At 41.1% G+C, this 25,855-nt stretch overlaps 1 protein-coding gene across 4 annotated transcripts; it reads left to right on the forward strand.

Moving 5' to 3' along the window:
* Positions 1-1,520: 1,520 nt before the first annotated feature.
* Positions 1,521-25,642, forward strand: rnf220b (ring finger protein 220b). Of its 4 annotated transcripts, none has more exons than XM_049721768.1 (16): positions 1,521-4,832; positions 5,790-6,404; positions 18,972-19,101; positions 19,816-19,858; positions 19,942-20,034; positions 20,716-20,758; positions 21,036-21,125; positions 22,856-22,899; positions 23,165-23,252; positions 23,570-23,666; positions 23,872-23,931; positions 24,009-24,070; positions 24,158-24,242; positions 24,636-24,744; positions 25,254-25,328; positions 25,421-25,642. In XM_049721768.1, exons 2-16 carry the CDS (start codon positions 5,810-5,812, stop codon positions 25,490-25,492), a joined length of 1,686 nt encoding a protein of 561 aa, XP_049577725.1. In that variant the 5' UTR covers positions 1,521-4,832; positions 5,790-5,809; the 3' UTR covers positions 25,493-25,642. The 4 variants fall into 4 exon arrangements, with proteins under 4 accessions (XP_049577725.1, XP_049577714.1, XP_049577734.1 ...); XM_049721757.1 differs by having other exon boundaries at positions 1,521-4,826; XM_049721777.2 differs by having other exon boundaries at positions 1,521-4,826; positions 24,012-24,070.
* Positions 25,643-25,855: the final 213 nt, after the last annotated feature.

Consider the following 25,855-nt stretch of genomic DNA (forward strand, 5'->3'; position numbering starts at 1 on the left):
AAGAGACTCGTCAAGCAGTGTTGGATTTTGAATCTTACCTTCCGTGTTAGTTTGCATGAATAGGCGTTGGTCTGTATGTAAAAGTATTTGTCAACTTCCCCAAAAATAATACGAAGAAATTGTTATGGCAACTACCGTATTTTCCGGACTATAATGCGCACCGGACTATAAGGCGCACCTTCAACAAATGGCCCATTTTAAAACTTTGTCCTTATACGTATAAGGCGCGCCGGACTATAAGGCGCACCATTAATGCATCATGTCAGATTTCTAATCCAAATCAAATCATTCTCCATTTTATCTTTTTTATTTCAACTTCAGACGCAACAAATTACTTTATAATCACAAAAGACTAATGATCCATAGTCTTTTTGATTCATGATTCATAGTCTTCAGTGGGCCACTTATGATTGATTTCATGACACAATCCTTCGGGCCAGTTTAAATTTAGGAATTTGGCCCATATATAATGCGCACCGGACTATAAGGCGCACTGTCGACTTTTGAGAAAATTTAAGGTTTTTAGGTGTGCCTTATAGTCCGGAAAATAAGGTAATGTGTGACATACATATGTTGTGAGTTCACTGCCATCTTCACATATGATGTGCTTGCAACAATATTCAATGATTTTATTCAAATCCCAAAATTTAAATTTGGCATTCATTTTTTCTGTATTTTTCCAAAAAGTCATATTTCACTGACCTAAAATGCAGTTTGTGTCTTGACATAAAGCTGTGGAACTCTTGGGGGAAAAAAAATAACAAAGGTTATGTGTGGACATTCTACCACGTCTGGATCACACACACAAACAAACGCACAACTTGACCGTTGGGTGCGACTGAAGTAGACATAATGAAACAAAGACGACGACAGACAACTCCGAGCTCAAGTCGCACGAATTGTGACGGCGTGTGTGCGTGCTTGTGACAGTCACCAAGACAGCCAAGTGACTCACCTCCTGCCAGAAAATGAAGACGTACAATTAACATCGCTTCCCATCATTCTCAGTTGAGTGGGCAGGCCTGTAATTGGCTGGCTGACCAACCTGCGTGGCTCCGGGTGGCAATTTATTCTGGGAGCCTCGCAGTTTACCCACGGCGGCTGACGGCCCCTGTGCCATAACCTGGCTGAGGGAGCGGAGACATCATTAACACTTCAGTGGGCCTAGCTGCAGGACACACAAGCATCATCCACCGCGCACCCACCACGACATGGAGGAAGACGTATGCCCGTTCATCAGCTTGCAAATGAGGACACTCCAGCCATGTTTGCTCACTCGTGTCTCCCGCTTGTTATTTCTGCCAAGTGCAAAAAATGGATGAAGAGAGGCCGCGTTGTGATAGAGGACCTTGGTTGGTTAGCGGGAAGTCACTACAATGCGACCGTTGTGCGGGGTCCTGCGCTAAGTCTGTACGAGTGGTTGCCATGTCAAGACACCATGAGCCATGTGATGGCTCTGCTAGAACCAATAATGGCCCCGTATATTAATATACAATTTTTCTAAAATGTATGTAATGCAGTATATATAATGGATTTGACTTAATAGTTCATATTCTGAATCTTTCGTGGCCATAGTTCTGTGGTAACTTCGTAAAAATCAAAGCATTCCAATTGCAAAAATTAATAATGCTGCAAAGAATAACTCAATTGCAATGTAAAAGGATACTTACAAAATTTACAGTATAAAATGTGCGTCGGCCACCAAACTTTTTCGCAACCGTTTTCATGTTACGGTTAGCTTTAGATTTTGAATGACTGGCATTGAAACAAAAACAAAGGATTGAAAATAATACTAACAGTATTGAAATAGTATTGGGGTTTTTTTTGTGTGTTAAAAAAAATTCTCGTTAGCATAAAATTGTTGGAGATGATAATTTGACAACAAAGTGTCACTTTGCATCACTGCTTGTGTTTATTTCACAGTCTCACTGTTGCTTAAATGAGCAAAAACAAAAACTAAACTTGTTTACGAGAGAACCTTTCATATTTTGGGAAAAATCTGGAAACGTTCATCGTGGAATATCCCCAAAATTTCCCTTTTACTTTCGTCTCCTAATTGAACCAAGGGGTGCAGTCACCCATCAGGTCCAGCAGATGAGGCTGTGACAAAAAACCCTCATATGAAGAAATTGGCACCTACTTTAAACCTAATTCAGTCCTGCATAGGAATTTTCACTCACACTGACTAACCCCCCCAAACAATGTGTGATGACCTTGTCTTGTCGCAGACAGACATGTTACATGTTGCTCGGAGGCCAGGGTGGTCGGTCTGGGTCCGTCTGGTTTTATGTGGCCCTTTTTAAGGGCTGCACCTGCTGCATGCCTGCAGCTGTCATGAGGTGTGATGATGACCATGCATGGGGAAGTTTGCCATGTGAACACAACATTGCGGTGAGAAAACTTATGAGAACCATTTATTTTTATATAGCAACAATCCGGTTTATTCTCACTGGTCAGACTTTTCACATGGGCGCATGTATTCCCCATTCACTCATTTCCCGTCTCAGAACTTGCCCACTGATCTCACACACTCACACATACACACACAGGCACACACACACACACGCACACACACACACACAGTCACAGTGCAGGCTCACAGCCAAATGGCTGTTCATTAAAGACAGGGACCTGAGGGGAAGCAATCGTCTGAGAGACGGAAATTGCGTGTCACATTAGATTAGCAGTGTAAAGCCCCTGGATTGGCTCGAGGGAATAAAGAATTATTTCAATTACATTATTTCAAAAAGTCTTTAAGCAATACCAATACCAATAAAAACAAATTAAGAGTGATTTGGGCTGATTTGCGGCGCTCACAGCCGTGCTTTCTGACAATTTGCTTGGAATCGGATATGAATTATGTCGCTATTACAAGCGTCTGTAACGTGCTGCTGTTGAAAGCAGATTACGTTTGACAAATAATACCGTCGGTGTGCATTGTCTCTCATCAAATGGGAATGTTCTAGAGTGTCAGTCACCCGACAGGCTGCAGACTGTGCTGCCTCAGAGCGTCACAGAGGAACGGATGACTCCATCAGCACAGATACACTGACACCAAGTCATACCTGCACTTGTTGACTGGGTTAAACCTCTGAGTACAACATTTATTTGATCTCCTGAAGCCGTTTGTACTAATAGCAAGTTTAACTAATTGTTTTATGACTGGTCTTATATTGTGTGAACATAACCATCGCCATAGACAATCACAAGCCTCCTCATCTGTCTGTTGTAGTACCAAAACTGACCTACGGAAGGCATCTTGGTGCCACAGGTCATGCAGACTAATAGAAAGCAGTAGAAGAAGAAATAGAACCTAAGATAACTGTTATCTCATCTGTTAATTAAGTGTTACAGGGACAGAGCCATGCTGCTAATAGCAAAATCTGCAAATGTCAGACATGCCCACTGCATATTTTTTATAATTGCCTATAGATACCATAAGATGGCAGTAGAGCACTACTTTTGTCTAAACAAAGCTCATCAACTCAGTTCAACATAGCTGCTGCTAAGACGCTGTAAGATGGTGCCAAAGCATGATCTCTTCAATCATATATCAAGTCAAGTCAACTTGACTTGACTTGACAATCATATATCACAAATATTGTATGATGACAAAGGCTATTCAAATGATATCAGCTTCGGAGAAAGGAATCACCTTCACGTGAATGCGTCATCTCAAATCCCCCTAAAACTTTCTTTTAAGGCTTATGGGCCATCCCACACTGAATCTTCGGGGATTGCGACTGTAGTGTAAACGAATAGGTTAGATATAACCTATCGATGTGAGCCTGTCACCTGTGCGAGATACTGATCAATAGCATCTACCAAAGCAACACACCCTTAGTGCATAAAACTTGAAAAAAAAAAAAGATTCCCACTCAGTTTACACACCAACTTAGCATTTAACTGTCCTACGTTGAAATGGATCAACAGATGCAACATTATTTATAATAAATATATATTTTCAAACTAATTAGGCAAAATTAGATAATTTTCTGTGGCACACCTGATAATCTTTCACGGCACATTGTATCATGCTGCATGGGGCATAGACCATAAAATAAATAACATTGTTTTTCCTCTCTTTATTTTAGGGGCATTTTCTTTGACGTGAACAGTTATTTGGATGTTTATGCAAAGTTGCACCCGATGTGTGTCAATACCATTCTGCGAGACAAATATGTTAATCACTAGCCCACCGTGCTACTTACTTGATATAGTGCCGAAATAGACAATCTATCAAATCCGATATAGGCTCTTTATTGCAATCTACTTAAAAAAAAGAAAAATCATTTATTACTTCCTGTTAAAGACAAATTCCTCCATGCCACACTTCCCATAATTATTGCAAATATTAAGCTCTTTTGGCTCTCTGCATGTGGTCCCAAACCATTTCCATATGAAAAGTACCAGGGGATGTTATTTTGTGACTAAATTTCAATGATATTGACAATAATGTTCTGATTTGCTTGACTTGTCTTTAGCATGAGGGGAGAAATTGAAAGTGTCCGAGGAGGGCGCGAGGTGGGGTGGTGGGGGGTACGTGGTGGAAAGAGGGGCTGGAAAAGAAGCAGAGAGGGGAGGAGGGGGTGTCACACACACCGAGGAGGGAGACACGGGCAGACACTCAGCCGGCCCACTGGTGTACTCATCCCGGTCACATCTACGGCCACCGGGGAAGTCTTGCAGGAGCATCCTGGAGTGTGGAGCGAGCAAGGAGGACGCTTCCACGTTCTTCACTGCGCTCGCCCGTGGAAAGTGTCGCGTTCGGGAAGTGTTGGAAGTTGAGTGGAGTACAGATCGTCCCCCCCCCCGAGTTCATCACAGTGAGTGTGCGTCTCCGTGCATTACCGCTTAAGTTGGTTTAATTGCGTTCAATTGGCGATATTGAGTGTTTAAACGGCGCGTTAGTTGTGCGCGTAAAACGTTTGCGCATTCAGTTGTAAAGGTGTCAACTTCTTGAAAAACTGCTGCGTATTTAATTTACAGTTTGTTTTATGATTTATATAGCGCAACAAATAAAAAGCTTTTTTTGTGCAGTTCCAATATGCACCATGTGAAGTTTGCGCTTGTCAATTAAGTCTGATTGGTTCAAAAACTTTCAACTAGTTTATTTGCGAAAGACCAATAAAGTTTTATTTCAATGTTTTCATACACCACCTGTTCTCATTTAATGAAGTAGATGCATTTCAATTTTATGGATTATGTAGAATGACAATAAAGGTTTTCTGATTTCTGATTTTTCTGATTATACAGTTTAACTATTATTGTTTAGTTTGATTAGATTATATAAAAACGATGTTGAGCAGCTTCTTTTAAAGTATACTTTACATCAAAAACTGAAAAAAAATCTTATGAAATTGTATAATCATCCACTCAATATTATAATTTTAAATGTTTGCCATCATATAATCTTTGTAAAATCTATTTGATCATACTGCAGTATTAAATGTAGTGTTTTCGGAATCAGAGTGTTATTTTATTAAATGTACATTTTTACACAAAATATATCCATTCATCCGTTTTCTTAATCGCATATCCTGCTAAATGTATTCACATTTATTTAAATAAACATTTAAATAGCAATTTGCACCCCTTTAAAATAAATCTAAAACTGATTGTAAAAGAATTGCACCCACATTTCCAGCAAAACGTTACTTAATTAATTACTGAATTTAATATTACAGTGATGTATGAATTTTAGAGGCTGTAAATTAAAAGTCTTTATATTATTTCTCAGCCTTTTCACTTTGCATCAAGAACTCTCTTGTTTATTCCTTCACATACAGCTTCGCTCACAAGGAGGTGAATGGACCTCCATCGCCCCTTCAAGATGGACAGCTCCTCCTACATGCCAGCTCCCCTCGCTTCCCCCGCTCTCATGGTCCTCGCCTCCACCGCTGAGGCTGGTCGAGATGCGTCCGTCCCCTGCCAGGCTCCCAGGCCCTTTGGGATCCCCGTTTCGGTGGAGAAAGACCTCCACCTGCCCTTCCCCTCGGCGTCCTACACCTTCGCCTCCATGTATCAGCGCCAGGGACCGGTGTCAGGCCCCTTTCCTGGCCGAGACTTCCCGGCCTCCCTGCTGCACCTGCACCCCCAGTTCACCCCACCCAACCTGGACTGCTCCACCCTGGGCATGCTCCACCACAGCGGGGTCGGCGGCGCCTTTCGGCCTTTCTCATCACCGCACGACGAGAGGGAGTCGATCGGTTACCACTCGGCCTTCACGCCCGCAAAGAGGCTGAAAAGTTGCTTCTCGGAGGCGGAGGGTAAAGACTTTGACTTTGGCTCTCCCGGAGGCTCCATCAAAAGTGGAGAAGATTCGGCGAGGAAGCTGTTCTCCATGTCTGGCCTGCTTTCCGATGGTGAGGCATCATCCAGCCCGGAGGAGCGCAGAGAGCACAGTGAGTATACAATCACACGATTTATGCATCTCTATCTCTCGTTGGACAGCTTTAGAGATTTTGCTGTATTTGATGGGTCGAGTTGATGATTCAGTTCAAAAGAGAAAATTTGTACGTATTTTTACATTATAGTATATGTCTCCACATTTTCTGTGGTTAATTGTTTGTATATATATATATATATATATATATATATATATATATATATATATATATATGCATAAAACACACACACACCGCCTCTCACCCCGCCGACATGCTCCAGCTCACCATGACCCTAATGAGGACAAGTAAGCACTCAAGAAAGTAGATAGGAGGATGGATAAAAAACAAATTTGAAGGTACGAGGTGCTTATTATTGGACAGCAATGAAAAGAAAAACATATTTGGACACTTTTCATGACAAATATGGAAGTTTATATAAAATAAATTTTGTAGCTAGTCTCCCCCCTCTTTTTTGGCTTGCACTTTTACTGCTCTGGAAAGACTTTCTTCAAAATATTGTAGTTGGTCTGTGTGGCTCATAATTTCATTTCTAGTTCTTTCCAAAGGTGTTTGAACATCCATTCATCCACACCAAAGTCATCCACACATCGTTTGTGTGGATTTTCGGTGGTACGTTGGGTCACAGCAAAGCTGGGATAGAAAAATAAAAACTGTTCGAACATTTTCCGAAATGCCACAGTAATATGAATAATTAAGTTAAGAAGCCCAAGCTAATACCTGATTGATTGATTAATTAATCGTCCTGTTTGCCCACACGGTGTATCTGCTTTTATTTTCCCTTTTGCTCTCTACGCCTGCATGTGAACAACTTTGACACAAATCATGTGAACAGCTGCACTTGTTTAGCTCAGTGATCATTAGCCACATATGACCATTAGGCCTATTGGTAGTCAGACTTTCCTTGAGCAGCCGAGATACACAAGACCGTATGGCGGGCAGACGTCGGAGGAGTGCGCGTCGGAAAAGGAATGACATCCTGTCAGCGATAACGAGGTGGCAGAGATAGAGGAAGGGATGGAGGAGGATGGAGAAAATGAGAGAGGGAGAAAGTGCGAGAGAGAGTAAAGCGCATCAACCCGAGTTTCCACGCGCAAAAAACCCTCAGTGCAAATATGACCGCCCACACCAGACGTCTGATTTGTTGACAAATGAGTGGGAGAGGTGTCAGTCAGTATGCAGGGGAAGGAAGAGACGCTCCTCATTACTCCCGGGGATAATTGCCCAACCACGCGGGGGCACCGAACAACGGAGGGAGAGGTAGAAACTCGAGGGAGTCAGGGTGAGGAGGGGGGTACAATGCTAGGCATGATGGGAAATCAAACCCTCCTCGGCGGCGGCCGCCACGGGGAGCGTCTGACACTTCAAAGTGTACACAGAAAGACAGAAGGAAGAGAGCATCCAAAGGCTCGTCAGATCAGAGGGGACACTATCAAAATAATGACAATGGGAAAAAAAAAGAGAGGGGGGCAGAAGGAGGGGGTTTGAGGGCGTGAGGGGTACACATACACCTAAAGGAAACTTTCATCCCACACAAAGGACAAGGAGCAGGAACAAGTTGTCTTAAGAAAAGTTTTTGCATGTATGCGTCTTTTTGTTGAAACTTGCCGATCTTGTGTTGAGTGACAGGGCCTGGGAGGCGGAGCGGCGGGAAGGAATCTCAATATGGAATTTTAATAAGGACGGGAAAGGGGAACGCGAAGCGATGGCAGCCGGCGTGCTGGCGCGAGAGGCGTGTCTGCCTGCTTGACAGTGTTTGCTCGGTGCAGCCGTGCATGCGCCATCCGCTCACCTCCTGGTTTTGGGGAATCTCGTTTACCTGAATGTTGACAAGGACAAAAGATGGAAGGGAAAGGAGGGGTGGGTGCAAGTTTGGCGGCGGACAAAAATTAGAATCTGCTTTTCCAACTTGATCCAATTAGTCTGGAGTGAAGGCAAACTTAAGAGCTTTAATGCAATTGAGCTCCCAGCACTTGCTTCAAGTCTGACATGCACTTGTTCCTCTTGACTGACTAACAGACAGTCACTTCAGGACCTCAAGTCTTAAGTGTTAAGCCTGGAAATTTCCCGGGCTGGGAAAATGCGCAGGTTCCAGACTAGACAAACCCTCGACATGCAAACCAGAACAAGCTATATACGAGCGAGTCAAACTTTTCCTCATTGGCCCGATTCGTCTCATTGGCAATGTTTCTTGCTTGTATCCAAGACGGAAAAAGAACCATCGAACTGCTTTATTTTTAGGAGGAATCCCATTGCAATAGACAATTATTTCCACAGTTACTCTTCGATACATTTACGGTCCCACTTTAATGTTTAATATCATCAAATGTAAACAATGGACAAAGATAACCCAAGTAAACCTTTTTTTGAAGGACGATTTTGACGAGGCCCCTCCAAAAACCTTCATGTTGCTTTTTTCAACTAGACTTGCTCGGGACTTGCTTCAACTAGAGGTCTGATGACTTAATATTCTCCTTTGAGACTTTCTGGTAAACAACAGAATTACAGTTTCATCAATTAGAACAATTTGTCCAGGTGCTGGAATACCAAAGCAGCCCCAGAATATAAAGTTATTGCCACCATGTTTGACTAATGTTCTTTATCTGAAAAGCTGTGTTGCATTTATGTAAGTTTATATAGTTAGTATGACCTCTCCAGATCATGCAGGGAAGACGACCAAAACATAATTATATATAATATATTGCATTCCATACCAAATATTGCAGACGTCTCTGGTCAGTGTCCACATCTGGCAAGGATGAATCTTCTCATCTGGCCAGTGCATCAGGGTGGCAGGACACCTCCATCTGCCCTGCCAGTGACTTCCCTCTGTTGATTTTTCCCTTCCAGAGTTTCCTCAGTTTTATCAGTTAAGGTCTGAGATGCTTGGCGTGCGCCGACAGCTGTTCAAACAGTCTCGCAGCCTTTCAAAGGGCAGATGCTTGCAGCCGAGCGAGTCGTGCTTATTTTCCTCAGGGAGATGCTCTCTGCTGCCGGGCCGAGTTGGAACCCAAATGGCCCTTTACCGGGAACAAAAGTAGGGAAACTGGAAGTCAGTGGCCAGGTCTGACGGGTTAGGCGTGTCGTTAGGGTGCCAAAGCTGTTTGAGAGTCAAATGTTTAAAGGCTTTGTACATACAAAACTATTAAGAAACTTAAACTCAACAATTTAGTATATGTTTGTACGTTAAATACTTGTAACAGTTGTCATTCTTTTCCCAGATGTTCAAAATTTACCAACCCAGAAAAACGCGACATCAAACTTGACAGCACTTTTGTTAGAGCACTGAAGCTTACCGCAAAGCAAATGTTACTTAAGTTTCATTTTCTTAGGAGATTTTAGAGACTATGTTTAATATAAACTGACTTTTTCCATACTTGCAACACACAAAAACATTTTGTGTTCTCAATCACGTACAAAAGTTGTCAAAATGAAAATTTGAGGATTTTTTTTTTTTTAAATCTATTGAAATTTAATATCACCCCTAGTTTACATAAAATATGACAAATTTAAGAAATAACACCCAGATTAAAAAAAAAAAAAAAGAAATAATCATTCATTTGTATGTCACAGATAGACCTTGAGTGATATAACAATAACTCCAAGTATTGGACTAGCTAAGCATCTATTAAAACAAAATGCCTGAGTTCAGAACAATTTTTTTTTAGAAGGTTAATAGAAAAGAGGTGTTTTGTCTCATTGAAAACAGAATCAATATCACGTAGTTCCATGTTGGATTTGTCCCGTAGATTTAATCATTGGTCACGGTGAAGCTTGATACCTTAAGCTGGCTGCAGACATGACAGCTTAAACGAGCCCAAAAGTGTGTTCGCGCGTGTGTGTGTGTGTGTGTGTGTGCGCATCTTCTCTTGACTTCATCTTGAGAATGTCAAGTTTTCCATAGTGAACAAAGCCAGCTTGAGGTATTAAGAGTCTCAAAATCCACCCATAATTGTCATGCACTCTCAATGCATGCTTGTTTGTCAATCTAAAAAATGAGTTTGGCTTCTTGACATATAAATGCAAGCTCCATAGTTCGTGCTAAAAAGAAGCGTTTTGTCGTCGACTGTCCGCTCGTATTGACTGAAGCTTCCCGTTGAAAGACACGGTGTTTACATCCCACTGGCGGACCGCAAGGGGATCGATAGCAGCCACTCAATTCTCATGCATATACATCTCGTATTCCCTGGATGCACTCACCTCCTCATCTGCACTCCACGCAACACCCAAGCCAATGCTTATTTAAGGTATGGCTGAGTTTGCCTTGTTGCTATGTCACTACTCTGAATGCAAACAAGATTGTTGGATTCTGCTTAAGGGCAAAACAAAAGCTTGCACATAGCCAAAAGTGGTTTTTCAAGCAGCGTTTGTGGCTGACCACACTGGTAGTCTTCTTGTGCGTTTCAAACGCTCCAGGAGCAAGAATTACAATATTAATGCTTGCTTGTGTTTGATGTGTTGACTGTTTCCCCTCCTGTAGTGATGGTAGTTTGTTCTCCTAATGTTCTCCCAAGTAAAAGAGGCTTTCATCTTGGCAGGAGGGGGAACTCTTCAGTGCTTTTTTCCCCCCTTCTCCTTCCCTTCATCCTTTCCATCAGGGCCAGTGAGTGGGAGAATGGAATTTTACTTGTCATGTATTTGGATTTAGACCCGGCCAATTGTGTGGTCGCACAGTGTGCAACTTTTTGGGCAAACTTTTTTTTTTGTAATTCTTTTAGTTTTTATTGTATGATCACTCTGATTGGGAAGCGCTCTGTCATGTTAGCAAAAGCGCTCTGTTGTACAGCAACTAATTTTGTAATTTTTTGTCATATGATAGATTAAAACAATAAAACAGTTTGGCATTTTATTTTGGAAATGTTTCCATATCATAGCAAATCAGAGGTTGACCAACTTTATTTGATGCCTCGTGAAAGGTTCTGCTGTAATAAACTTTTTAATGGCCTTGCATGGCCTTCATTTTCTTGAGTCAGGTTTCCCTCACTATATATTTTGAAAGGCTGAGCACAAGCAACTGTTCATATTTTCTTTCTTTATGAATGTTACTGCAGGCATTTGGCGTCTTGATTGTGTTATCCAAAAGTGTGTGTGTCCGGATGTGGACCACACGGCTTGCCGGAGGCAGACAGGATCTCTATAAGTCTAGAAGGAGGCTTTTACAGTAGCAGGGGGACACGTGTGTGTGTTTATGTGTGTTTGTGTGCACTGAGGTCTTTTTGTGGTGACCATCAGCACCTGTTAGATCATCACGAGTCATAACACATCTTGTCGTCACTGCATCTGCTTCCGTGTCTCGCTGTGATGGGCTCGGCAGAGACGGAGGCGGGGTGGTGGTCATAATGAGTCCACGACCCAGGGGTCTTTAAAACAACACCCTCGTTTTAACATGGGCTGCCTTTCCTTTTTCTTCTCTCTCTTTTCTCCCGCTTTCCAGCTCTCTGTCCAAGTACCTGATCAACTGCATTGCAGCTGCTTCCCATCTGGCATCAAAAGGTCCGCCGCACATACGATGTGCATGCATGCATAGGAAGTAGGTAGCGGTGAAAAGGGGATTTCTGGAGATCGAATCGCGTGTTCCTCAGAAGTGGCACGCCGCACGCACACAACATCCTTCGCATCGTCCCCCGAGCCCAACAAATCAGTGTCGGGCCCATCGACATGTCAGAGAGGGCAAACGTTGAGGTTAAACACATGCTGCTCGCTCCGTGTGTGTCAGTGTGTGTGTGTTCGAGAGTGTCTTCACTTTGTGTCACAGACAGACCTCATTACAGCATGTCACTTGTGCTTTTTTTTTTTTTGTGAGTCTTCCAGCTGTAGAGAAGCTTGACAAAAGACAAGTGTGTCAAAAAGGCATGCCAAGCTTGATGGCTTTACCTCCTCCAGTGAACAATCAGTCTGTGACTTTAAGCCATTGTTTGCATTTTGAAAAAAAAAAAAAGTATTTTATCAAAAAAAATGAAGTGGCATGTCAAGATGTACGTATATGTGTAGAAAATGATATTTGAACAGAACTCTTCAAATTTGACACAAGGAAAAGTTCGTTTTAGGTCATCTAAACAATTGAAAGAAACAATCCAAAAATGTAGATATAAACATAAATCAGATTTTAGCACTCGGACTCACAGGGTAAATCAGACTAACAAACAGAAAACACAAATGAAATACATTGAATATTTACATTTTATTAACACTTGATATTTATGGTTATTTCAGAATTGTTAAATGCTGCTTAATAATTTTGCATTATGCAAAACTATTTCCATTTTCAAAATGTACCTTTAAGTACAGTATGATTATTTTATCAATGCACTAATTGTAACACAGCAGTTTGCTTGACATTCTAACTGTGGGCTAAGCACCCCTAAATGTCACATCCTCAAATCACCCCTCCTGCCTTAAAGGTCAAAGTTGACCAGGATCGACCCCGTCGTGTAAAGGCTATCAACAATCCATCCCCCCATTCTTCCTGAGAGAATAGCATTGAGTCTGGGCCATAAATCAAATGCTTTATAATTGGTAGGAAAACAGCCGTCCAGCAGTATATAACCTTTTATGTGTCGTCTCAACTCTTTATTATGGTGCTAATGAGTGGCCAGGCATCAGGGTTGGAGCTGCAAGCCAACAGGGTGGAGGGGAAGGGAGAGTGTTGCTCACTTGGCTAAAATACTGCTGACTGACCACTCATATAAATTCATACACAGGAACTCGGTGCACCGACGCACATCAGAGAGTATGCATATTTACATTGAAAGATATGCGCATATGCACACACACACACACATGCACACACACTCATAGTCTCAGCAGTGTCCATGACAAGCTTGCCATTAGTATGGAGATTGTGCTAATTGTCCCCATGGACCACACAGGCAGAAGCTTGGCAGGCCTGCTGTGAGGCCGCCGGGCTGGGTCACAGCGCAGAGTCCGTTTCACACATCCTATTGTCTCAGCCGTAACTCTATTAGTGAAATTACGAATCAATCATTGAATGATTATGGGATGCACACAGTGTGGATTGTTTCAATGCAAATAGTGCCCATTTTGTTCTGCTTATTTAACTAAATAAAGTAAAATACAGTATACATTTATTATTTAGTTGATATTATTTGTTTAATATTATGTATTTTTAATTTATTTGATTAGTGACAATGCACATTAAGGAACATCACAATATTTTTTTTTTTAAAAAAGTCAATATGCTGGATTTATAGCTACAGTTTTTTTCTGTAGTCCCCAGGCAGGCCAATACAAAAGAAAGAAAGTATAAATATATATATACATATTTACAAATACAAAAGAAAGAAAATATAACATAACATACAAAATATCATATAGAAATAGTAACTGCCATTATATCATATATTTGAGGTAATATCAGGTCATCTCATCCTCCACATGACTCTTAACCACTTCCTGTTAAATTTATTTTACAGAGTCTTAGTGAAGATAAGACCCATCATGTGTTTGATCATCCAGACAGACGCAATAGGATCCTTTAGGAAGTGTGACAAACCCAAACACAGGTGCCAGGTGCATGTTCTCTTGAGGTACCAACAGAAGTTCACTATGTTTTTGGACAGTATCAGATGTTATCTGGTGAAGTGGCGGGCGGGGGAGGAGATAAGTAGCAGCTTATGTCTAATAATGTCTTTCGGTGCAGCCGTTGAAAATGACGTTGTTCTGCAATTCTGAAAAGTTCTGAGAGACGGATGCGGGTCATTTTGTGGTCACGTGCCCTTTACAAAAGCTAAGATGGTTTTATTTGCTTTTTTGGAGTATGCTGGTGGTTTTAAAGAGCTTTTAACTCACCTGTGGAGTGTTGCGTCTTAATATCTGATGTCATCACCTGCACTTCATGGATGAGGGCTGGCTAGCTTTGTGTCAGAGGGGGAAAGCAAGGTTTTGTTCGGGTAGTGGTTCTACATTCGGGCATTTCACACGTAAACTCAATCTAAACTTTACTTTTGTTGGAAAGTTGGGTTAAGGAATGGTACACTGAAGGAAGAATGAAGGAAAGGTAGGCAGGGAGAATCTCAACTTTATTTTAGCTCAAAGAAAACATGCTATCTGATTGTGTTGAGACAGATTCGAGAATTGCTACTGTGATCCAATGTGACAGTTTATTTCCGAGCGAGTGCCGGTGGATGACATCACAATGAGTGACAAGCCACCGGTGAACTGCTCTTTCTCTTTTCTCTTCCTTTTTTGATCCCGTCAGACTGACGACACGGCAAATGGATTGGTGAAAGGTGGAATTTGGCATTTTATTGCCTCTAGTAAGAGCGTCATTGCATCTCATGCTGGGAAAAAAAGAAGAATGAAAAAATTTGATGCATGACTCAGATGCACCTAAAGTCTGTATCTGGTTCTCTAGACTAGCCAGTCACTTCAAAACTGCTCTTTTTGACCTTCAATGTTGTCCTGAGACAAGGTTATGTAAGAATATCGGAGATCAATGTCATATTGGCAATTTCATTTATTTATTTACTAATTAGTGACTGATTCCCATTAGTTTCAGTTGTCTGGTCATTATTCTAATATTTTTAAATCTGAGGTAAAGTCTTCAAGCTACTGTGAGTGAGCACATAAGTAGCTTTATATCACTGCAAATGGCCAAGGACAGCTCCTGACTTGCACTCGCTCTCGCCAATCTGTAATTCACTATCACAGATCATTGAGCCATGCATCTCAATGAGGGCCAGATTGATTGGCCGGAACAGTGCACAGGCAGGGTTCGATCCTTCGCCCTCCAGTACCGGGAAGGCAAACGTGGCCGCAGAGTTTAGCGGCTACCCGGTCCGCTCTCCATCAACGACTTGATTGGACTCATGCATGCCGGGCCACACCCGCAGCTGATTGAACAATTGTGGTGACTAATGGAGAAGATGAGAGAGAGGAAGGGCGAGAGGGAAACTGAGATAAATTTGAGGTTGTGTGCTGATTGACCCGTGGTCAGAGAGGTTATGTCCATTGATCTGTAGGTCAGGAGAGAAAAAGGGATTTTGCCTGAGGTGCCTCAGAATGAGTTCATTTGAGGTTTAGGATTCCTCTCCATTCCCACCAGGAGCTTTTTCATCATCTGATTCCCGAGGACTTGCAGCTGCCATCACATGTGGCGGTTCGGCAAAGAAGTAGCGAGGGCAAAGGCCAATCAATGCCCTACAAGGGGTTGATACAGATCTTATTAGTCAATGAATGATCATTAGCGATCTAACGAGGCATTGATTTACGTAAGGGGCAAAGGTCGCCGTGGTTGTGGCAAGTGTCTTTAACACGTTAAATGCAATAGATTGTTCGGTCGGAGGGATCTTTTTGAAGGATGCTGAAATCAGATTGGACAGAAAGAGACAATCTGGGGTCAAGCCTTGGGGAGAAAAAAATTCTTCTCCTTTGTTCTCGAAACAGCACTGTTGCGCAATTAACGGAACAGGGATATCTCGATAAATACCGCGTCAAAGGCAAGTGGACGTTGTGTTTCAAAGCAGCTTTGAAAGTAGCAGAAATGACTGAGCTGCTAGCAGATGTGTTACTACAGGGCTCATTATGTTGCTCATTAAATTCCAAACTTCTCAATAGGCCATTATTTCCCCAATAAAAAACAAATGGCGGCCTGCGTGCTCCCCCCTCCCCCTTCTGTGTAGAGCTTAGCTCTGCCTCACAGACGGCAAAAAGTCCTGACTAATATCCTGCGTGATGCTTTTAAATTGGAAGCAGGCGGTCTCGTAGGGTGTGGCACAGGTGCTGCAGGAGCCAGTGGCTTTTATAGGCCTTGGTCTCCTCTGAAAGTGTGCCAAGGACTTGCCTATTCACCAACCGGTCCAGAGTTCGACATCAGGCGCTAATTGAACACCCTCCACCCAAATCACAGCATGCCTACTGCTTATATAGAGTCTGTGTGCTTGTTACTGCTTTTATAGATTTTTTTTCTGATGTGCTTAAAGGAATTGTTTGATGATTGGGATCACGGTGCCGCTCTGACTGACTTGTCTCAGCAGTTTATCGCCAGTGAAAAAGCTAGCTTGCGCAACGTAAGCGCGGTGTCTTTCCTTGCTTGCGTGTCTCCTGCCATTCAAAGCCGTCTGTTCGACGTCACGTCAATCAAAATTATATCGCGTCCACAGGTTTGTAGCCAGGAGGAATGGCTGGGAAGGGGCCGGTGGGGCGAGGGTTGTTCGTCACAATGTAGAACAGCCTTTTCATGCCCTAGCATAATGTCAACGGGTGACATCCCGGCCTGATGTGATGTGGCATTCACTAAAGGTCACGTTAGGCATCTCTGCTCCATCTGCATTTGCTGAAGTGGCAGCCGTCATATGGGCGCTGGCATCGGCCATTACCGAGGCCCTCAGGGGAGGGTACGTGATGTTTTGAGGATTTCTTTTTTTGTGGGATTTTGATCTTGTTGCTGCAGGGCTGAGTACTTGGACATTATGAAGCTGTTTAGTTTCACAAGGGGAGAAAAATATGGGATCAAAGATTAACTTCATTTTATAATGTCACTGATCTGAGACTTGGCCAGTTGATCTAGCATTCCGGAAAACTCAATTTCAAATTTCCATCCAGGCAACGTTTATGGGAATGTCATCAGCCACAATTTACAGACTCCAATACTACGCAACCATTGGTTCCATACAATTGACATGCAATTTAAAACTCAATTAATCAGTTGATTGCACTTTCTGCATTGTGCTAATTCATCTATCACTAGCAAACACTCCATGGTTTTGCTTATGTTCGACTTGAAATCACCCTGGAATGCAGCTTTGCTTTAACGACGCACTTAATTCTATGAGGTGCTACAAACACATCGGAAAAATTAGGACTTTTCATTGTGATGCACATGACGTTTATAGGCATGACACTTGAGGTGAACAAATGAAGGACACACTGCATCCTAGACAGCCAAAAAAGGAGGTTCTAAACTGGCGAGACACCTCTCGGTAGAGAGAAAGGAAACAATCAGAGACACTAAGGCGGTGAATCCATTAGATGATGGGCCCTTCAAACTGGGCAGGACCCAACAACAACGCGCCAACAATCCATCCGAGCTGGTTGCTGTAGTGAGGGAACGGTTTACAAGCCCGGCAAGTCAGTTTTACAGCCCCCCGTTGTGTGTCTGAGACCCCCCAGGCTGAAAAGGGTCTGAGTCTGACTGAAACTGACAGCGTTTATGTGGGCAAGGGGGTTGGAAAAAAAGAATGATGGTCGTGAATCGGCTACTGTCACTTAACGTACGGGCAACGACTCGGCAAACACGCACGTTTAATCTGATGCTGGTGTGGATCAGAGGTGAAGGATGCGGTCGGAGGGGCTTTGGGGAGCCGAATCCCAAAAGTGGACCAATAAAACACCCCGAAAATCAAATCCCATTGCTCTTATCGCGGCGCCATTCAGAGACGTTATCTGCGCAGGTAATGTGGTTATAAATTCAATTTCAGCACCGAGATTTCATTGTTTACTGATGCCGACATGTTCCGAGCGGCGGAGCGCAGGAACGTTCGATGCGTGTCGGGAAAAGTCATTTAGGCTTCCACAAGGGGATGCAAAAAAGGTGTGATGGGGGAAGGCGGGGACGCAAGGAGAACCGTCACTCTCCCAAGGACACCACTTTCTATTTTCCACTCCATGTTTTATTTAGAGGCCATTTTGTCCTATTTAGCCGTGTAGGTTGGCCGCTTACTAACACATTTTATTCGGACAAAAGTGATAATCTGCTGCTTCCTCTCCACAAAACTGTCCAAACCCGCCCTTTTATAATCTAGTGTAAAAACTATAAACATTGGCTCTGTACTGAGACGGCAAATTAGCTACGTCTTGCCTACTAGCGCCCGGTGATTGATGGCTTTCAGGAGTAAATCACCTCATCTACTAGGTAAAATCTTGATATAGTGGAGCTCCTTGGGATCCCAGCTGGCTGCTTATGGCAGTAATCCATCAGTGGGGCCCAATGGGCCGAGTGGTCCTCCTGGGTAATGTTCCTATTGACAGCCTATGATGTCGACACACTGACGGCAGGTTTGTGTGTGTGTGTGTGTGTGTGTGTGTCCGTTTCACTCTCTCCGCCACTATCTGTCAATAGGATACATCGGTCTACAGAACACACACAACCACACAGGGGAACTATCTCTGTCTGAACTTCGTAACAAATATCCGTAATATTTTGACGTATATTCAGTGAACTATAAAATGAAATATATTATCCTATAAAAAATATTTGACCTGAATAAATAATAATGTGATTTAGTTTTATTTATTTATTTATTTATTTATTTATTTATTTATTTATTTATGTATTTATTTATTTATGTATTTATTTATTTATTATTTAGTTCAATTTCCTGCCAAACACTCATCAATAATTAGATTAGATTTACAACATACACTTTAAAAATGCTTTAGTATTTTTTTTTAACTAATATTTTAGTTTTGTATCTGTCAGTATTCCTGGATGAGTAAATTTATAAAGCAGTAATTATTTCTCCATTCACGTGAAGCCGTCTTGAGGAAGAGGATGTTCATAAAAAGAGTATTTTGGCTCTAAATTAACCTCTCTAATATATGCAGGTGGCAAAGTGAAGGTGCTCTACGACGCCGGAGCTCCAGTGTGTCCAGTGTGTCAGAGCGTTCTGCGACCAGGGGAGCTGCAAGAACATATGGAGCAGGAATTAGCCAAACTCAGCCAGATTCAAATCAGGTAGCACTATAAAAAAAAAAAAAAAAGTGTTGCCATTTTGTTTATGACATACCCATCCAAATTCCATTATCTTCATTCTCCTCTGTTATCCTGATAATTAAACCAAACAATAATCTATAGTCTCCACACCCCAGCACTTTCCTCAATTGGTATGTCCCATCTTCTATGTGCAATGTTTACAGGCCTCCTCATTGTTACCTACATATTTCATTTTGCAGACTTCAGCCTCCAGGCGACAAATCATACAGCGGGCAAATAATGTCCCACTAATAGATGCTTGGAGGCTAACATGCTCGCTTATGCACACACAGAAAGAAACACACTGCTGCTTTGACCATAAGAAGGATCTCTCCAATAAAGACATTACAGTCCAAATCTGCTTAAAGACCACTTGGTGGACAGTAATGGTTTCAAATTGGACTTGGCCCACAGGGACGCTGCATGTGTCTGTGTGTGTGTCTGTGTGTAGATAAATATAAAGACCGTGTAATGTACGTGTGTCCCTGTGTGTGTGAGAAAGATTGAGTGAAAAGATTTGAAAGCAGGTTATACACCCGCTTAGAGCACATGCAAATTTCCACAAGATACAGCTGGCTGTTCACGAGTTGATGTTTATAGAACCATATTGCGTTTGTTTTTCCAGAATGCTGGATTTGTTTGTATATTGTTTATTTGCATGGGTGCTCATGTATTATTTACCTTTCTTCTCACAAGTGTCACTTCGGTGCAGCACGACCACCTCATGAGGACGCCAAAGGTAACATAAATATACGATACCGTCATGATTTGCATTGAATCTGATACTCCTCAACGCTCCCGTGTCTCTTCTTTTCTTTTTAGTCTCTTTCATTCTCTCTGCATATCAAACGCGAAGGAGGTCATCCGAGCTCACCTCCTCGACCGGCTGATGACATCCATTCTGACCGTTACCAGGTAAAGGTAACCCAAAAGAAATAAGTAAATAAATAAGTAAATAAAATTATAAACTCAACTTTAAGCACTGTAATATCTGCCATTATTGCTTCATAAAGGCATATTTTTTATTTATTTATTAGTATTAGAACTCATTACATTCAAGAGTATGTAATGTGGCCAGAGAGTGTGCAGCCAAGAGGGTTCATTGATTTTACTGGCATTGCCTCCAAATGTTCTGTTCATCATTAATGCAAAAAAAAAAAAAAGAAAAAAAAGGTGGCTCAGCTAGTAGTTAGCGACATCATAAACATTGTTGCCGGTCTTGATGTGGTGCCAGTGACTCAGCAGTTTTATGAGCTCAGAGTTGATCACACGCCGCAGCCAACACTCACAAATAATATGTTCATCGGCGGTACCAGTTAGCTCCGAACAGAGTAACTGTTAGGAAATGGAAGAAATCAAATGCAGATGTCACAATGTGCTCTCACTTCCTCTCTTATTAAGATTACCGGTTTGTGACTATGCATGTTTCATTTAGTCCAAATTCATAACAGGGTTATATCATTTTTTATACAAAAGTAAAAATAGGCCATGATGTGCAAAAAAAAAAAATCAAAAACCATACAGTAAAGGGGTTTTATTACAAATAACTATAATTTCCAGTCATGTAGTATGACATGTTATTTTTCTTTGATACAGACTTTTCTGCGTGTGCGGGCCAACAGACACACACGACTAAACGGTAAGCTGATGCATGCTTACAAAAGCAAATATTTTCTTCCATTGCTGCTGACTCAGTCTGACAATAAAAAGTGAGTCGTGAGTGGAGGGAAACTTACTTGGCTTTAGCAGTCTTCCCCTTTTAGTTGTGGCCATTGTGTCGTGTTGCGTTGCGTGCACACATCAGCCCTTTTCTCCACACGCGCCCGCCCCTACCGCCACCCCCTACACTGGCCTAGCGCCCACACGAGCAGAGGAGTTATTAACCTTTCAACTTTGACCTCTTGATATGTTAACAGTCGACGACCTCTGCTGGTGCAGGTGCTACGTCAAATCTGCCCCATTACGCCCACACAGCACAGGAGCCCACCTAGACTGCACACAAGCTGGTAAGACACAATGCAGATGTAAATTGGAAAATACATTTGATTTTTTTTTTTTTTTTTTTTTTTTTACAAAAAAAGTTACATTTAATGTACAATATACAACTTAATGTATATATACGTATGTATACTTATATGCACATATATGTGTGTGTGTGTATAAATGTGTATATATACACGTATAGATATATAAATATATATGTACATATAATGCTAAAAAGACACCAGAAATACATATTCTGTTATGTATATACTTTTTAAAAATATAATTAATGAGCTACTACTAAAAGCATCTTTGCCAGCAGTCATTAACAATAATATACATTTAATACATCATAAGAAATAATTGACCTTAAAATAGTTCCTTGGGGCATTTTTATGTACATCCGTATAAAATGAAATTGAATTGTGTGTGTGATTTATTGTCACACAGTGTATGAAGAAAATTTCAAATACAATTTAAAAAAAAACAACGTAAATTGGTGTTTCAGAAGCAACACATTTTCATAATCTGCCAGCAAAACATATATAGATGTGCTTTATGAGCCATAACATGTATTTCCAAAACAGTGATAATAAACGATTTAAAAGAATAATTCTCACATCAAAGAATTGCCAAGCTTTTTTTTTCCAGCTTGGAGCTGACTCTTCAAACTGCCAATGCTGTCTAGGTCTGTTAGCCTTTATTGGCCTTATAACAGGATGCCATAATGAGCTTCTAAATACACGTCAGGGGGAAGAAGAGTGTGTTTGAGCCTATGTGTGTGAGTGTCTTGTGTTGATTAATCAACCTCTCACTTTCCTTCTCTCTTCTTCTTTCCCATTTGATGAGCTCTGCCTCATCTACGACTTGCCTCTTTAACCCTCATTATATTTCCTGGCATGGTGGCGCTCGGGGTCACGGCCACTGGCCCCAATGTGTGTGTGGCTGTACTTGTGTGTGCGTAGCACCAGCCTCCGTCACCCCACTGTCAGAGCCACTGTCATGCAGAAATTAAGGAGGTCCTAAAAGCTAATGTCCCTTGCTTGCAATCCACAGTCAGTGTGGTCCCAATGGGGAAGGAGGGGCTGCTGTTGTTCTGCCATGTTAACTTTTATATCACAGGGGAAAGTGGAGGTGCAGTGACACACAGTGATTTTAGTCTCTGGGATTTTTGGCATGCTCTTACTGTATGTAATTTGCTTCAGTATCTTTATGTTATGTAATTGTTGATAGTGTCCACAAGGGAAGGATTTACTTATGTTGCATCTTCTGTCTGTAGGATATTTTTTTTTAGATCCAGAACACAGGTCACAGTTTTATTTGGATCGTGTTTAAATTCAGTGCTTGTAACAGTATATGGGAGTTTTAGATGTTTCTAAAATTTTGATAAAGTCTTGATCTTTTTTTCTGTCAATGATTCAATTTTAAAGATGATTAACATTTTATTTTATATTCCTTCCTCAAACTGTGGACATCTATGACCATGTACCTCATTTTAAATTCACATTGATTATTTACTATATCTGTTTAATTTTTTTTCTAACTTTGAACGACACAATAGAAGGCTGTAAAAAAAAAAAAAAAAAGTTTAAATGGCTTTGTTGTTTTTTAATATAAAATTAAATAATGTGAAAACTTACCTAAATCAGAAAAACAACCAAATATCGTGCATGAAATTAATCAAATATGAATATGAATCAGAACCAATAACAGTCGCTATAGCTTCAACTTTGTCTTTGTCTTGTCTCCTCAGTCAGGATCAGCAAAATGAAGCGGAGGAAACCAGACGAGGGTCAGGTACGGTTGAGTTGATCTTTTTTTTTTACCCCCCCTATCAAGTAAAAGACAGATGAAACCATACATTGTGACATTTTTATTATCATTGGAGAGATACAAATATCAGCGCATCCATGCGGCATCAGCATCACTGTCATGTCAACGTGTATTCATGTGAAAACACTTCACTTGTTATGAAAACGCCGCCAGAGGCTACAAGAAGCCGAAAGACAATCATCCTAGCGTGTGTGTAAATGTGCTCGTCTTTATGTGTGTATTTGTCTAGGAGGTCCCTGCAGACACAACACCATCAGAGGATGAGTGGAACGAAAGGCGGAAGATACAGATGATGTCGCTCGTCGGAGGGTTCAAAGGTACGTTTGTGTTTGTATTTGCCGGTGCGTGCGTGCCATGCTGTGCATTGGACGGTAATAACATGACAGAGTGGCAGTTGTTGGAAAAGCACTGAACTTTTCAATACACATTACAGAAGAAGAGCATGCCTTGAAGGTTAAGCGTCCACGCAATGACGGGACTCTGACATGCAAACATGTCACAAGGCAAAAAAAAAATAAGGATGCTTGAAAAATTGACACCAATTTAAAATCAATTTTGGCTTGTGCAATATTTTTATATTTGTCGACATTTTATTTGTATTTGCATCCCTATTATTGTGAAAATTGCTCCTCAGGTTCAATGTTGGTGAGCAGCACGTCTAAAGAAGGTCGGGACAGCGATGCAGACCTCGACGTGGATGGAGACGACACCTTAGAGTACGGCCGAGTCCAGTATCCCTTACATCTTAAACTAGTTTTTATCTTTCATTGGCCGCAACTCCCTTGCTTTTTATTTTATGTGAATTCCCTGACGATTTTTTTTGTTGTTAATCCTATTAAAGTAGAAATCTAAATAAATCCTTGGTAGATTTATAAATTTGCATTCACACAATGTTTTTCTACATTTTGAGCTCTTTATCCTTAGCTTTCACTTTAGATACACAGAGACAGATGTAATCATGTGTTCCGGGGAAAACAACAAGGAGACGACAGCTAAGTATGTTTCTTTAAATCTCAAGATCGCTTTGTAACAATTGTTGCCGCTGAGCATTATGTTTAATTATTGTTATGCAGCAGTGGTGGAACATTGCCCGATTCTGGAGTACACCGGGAAATTTCCAAATGGTCAAATGAAGGTACAAGGAGGTCATAAGAATTATTAGAACTACAGGTGATTAACTGCTTCTCAAAAAGTATGTTTGTGTTGATTCATGTCTGTGTAGAGAGTCCGTCCACCAGCAGTGGAGATAAAATCGATGCAAGCACAGCTGTTCTTCCCAAAACCTGCAAAAACAATGACATCGACATGTAAGTGACACAGCTTTTTTCTTTTTTGCATAAAATTTTACAAATCCTGTTGAAGTTGTTGCATACAGTATGTATTGAAAGACCACCAAGAGTGACCTATATGATCCTGCCGACCGTCAACCCATTATATGCGGCAATCCAGTTTTTTTTTCATTAAAAAAGAAAGATCAACAGCAAACTCTGTCGGCTCGTTTAATATTAATGCAAATTCCCAAATCTCAGTCTCCCCTCAGCCAATACTCATTTTATGATAAATGACATCCAATCAATGTGATTGCTGCTAAATTTCATATTCACCGTACATGTTGCCCAGCTAATAATTTCATATGTCTTCCATTTACTACAAACAACTTCTAACTTGCAGTCTTTCTTCTTTCCTGTGTCTGTGTGAAGACTCCCTGAAGACTCTGCGTTGACATCCCTGGATGCTCTTAAATCTCGGATACGGGATCTGGAAAAACAGTTGTGTAAAGGAGACAGATTTAAATGCCTCATCTGCATGGTGAGTGTACGTCTTCATTTTTATCCATGTGTTTGTATCTCAAATGCTTTTTCTCAATTCCAAAGAGGTTTTCTTTACATTTAATTTAGTTCAAATTATAAATCAGATGCATTATTATTATTATTATTATTACTATTATTATGTTTTGTCACTGACCAACAAAATGAATTATTTTTGTTTTTTTGTTTATTCCAAAAATAAAATGAATAAAATATTTTAATTGAACGTTAGACCCCAAATTACAATTTTAATATATTTATATTAAATATTTTTGGAAAAATCTTAAAAGTACATAGAATGATAAATTTGAGATATATTTTTTCTTTCATTTAGTAAATCCCTGAGATGTAATAATTAGCCAATGTGTGAATGATACCTGTCTTCATTATCATAGCAAATTCCTCAACAACAATCAAGTTGAATCGCAGAAGAGTAGGTTATTTGTGGACATCTAGTGGCGAGCTTGGCTATTACAAATCCAAACTTTTGACCTGCGTGTCATCCTCCAGGACACTTATTCAACCCCACTGACTTCCATCCAATGCTGGCATGTTCACTGTGAGGAGTGTTGGCTCCGAACACTGGTATGTTTCCTTTATGCCCCCCCCCCCCCCCCCCCCCCTAAAGAAAATGATATCCCATGTAACATTTTGAATGGTGTCATTTTCTTCATTAGGGAGCAAAGAAATTGTGCCCTCAGTGCAACACCATCACCTCGCCCGGCGACTTGCGGAGGGTCTATCTGTGACGCCAAGCCCTGTCATAAAGGGGTGGACTTGTGAGCAGCTGGCCTGACTCCCACCCTCTTCCCAATCTCACCTCATCTTGGACCTAATTTTTAGTCAGCAGATCCACTCAAAAAAAAAAAAAAAACATAATAATAATCCACTGACTATTTGGAGAACAGCTCCAAAGCGACATTTTAACATGAACTATTGTGAATTCCTGTTTGGTGGAAACACCCGAATAACTCTACTTGGGACAATATTTATCGATTTTATAACAATTTTTTGTCTGTTTTCTTGTTAAGCACATGTATATAGTTTTGTGTTTGGATCAGTGTTTGTATATGATGTTGATTAGAACAACCTATACTGTACAGAGTTTGTTT

The sequence above is a fragment of the Syngnathus scovelli genome, chromosome 10 (genome assembly GCF_024217435.2).
Source record: "Syngnathus scovelli strain Florida chromosome 10, RoL_Ssco_1.2, whole genome shotgun sequence".
Taxonomy (NCBI): domain Eukaryota; kingdom Metazoa; phylum Chordata; class Actinopteri; order Syngnathiformes; family Syngnathidae; genus Syngnathus; species Syngnathus scovelli.

Coding starts and splice junctions, on each gene's coding strand:
- rnf220b (XM_049721768.1), top strand. CDS start 5,810: ATGGACCTCCATCGCCCCTTCAAGATGGACAGCTCCTCCTACATGCCA. Junction 19,102..19,815: donor CTCAGCCAGATTCAAATCAG/GTAGCACTATAA, acceptor TCTTCTCACAAG/TGTCACTTCGGTGCAGCACG. Junction 25,329..25,420: donor AGTGTTGGCTCCGAACACTG/GTATGTTTCCTT, acceptor TTTCTTCATTAG/GGAGCAAAGAAATTGTGCCC.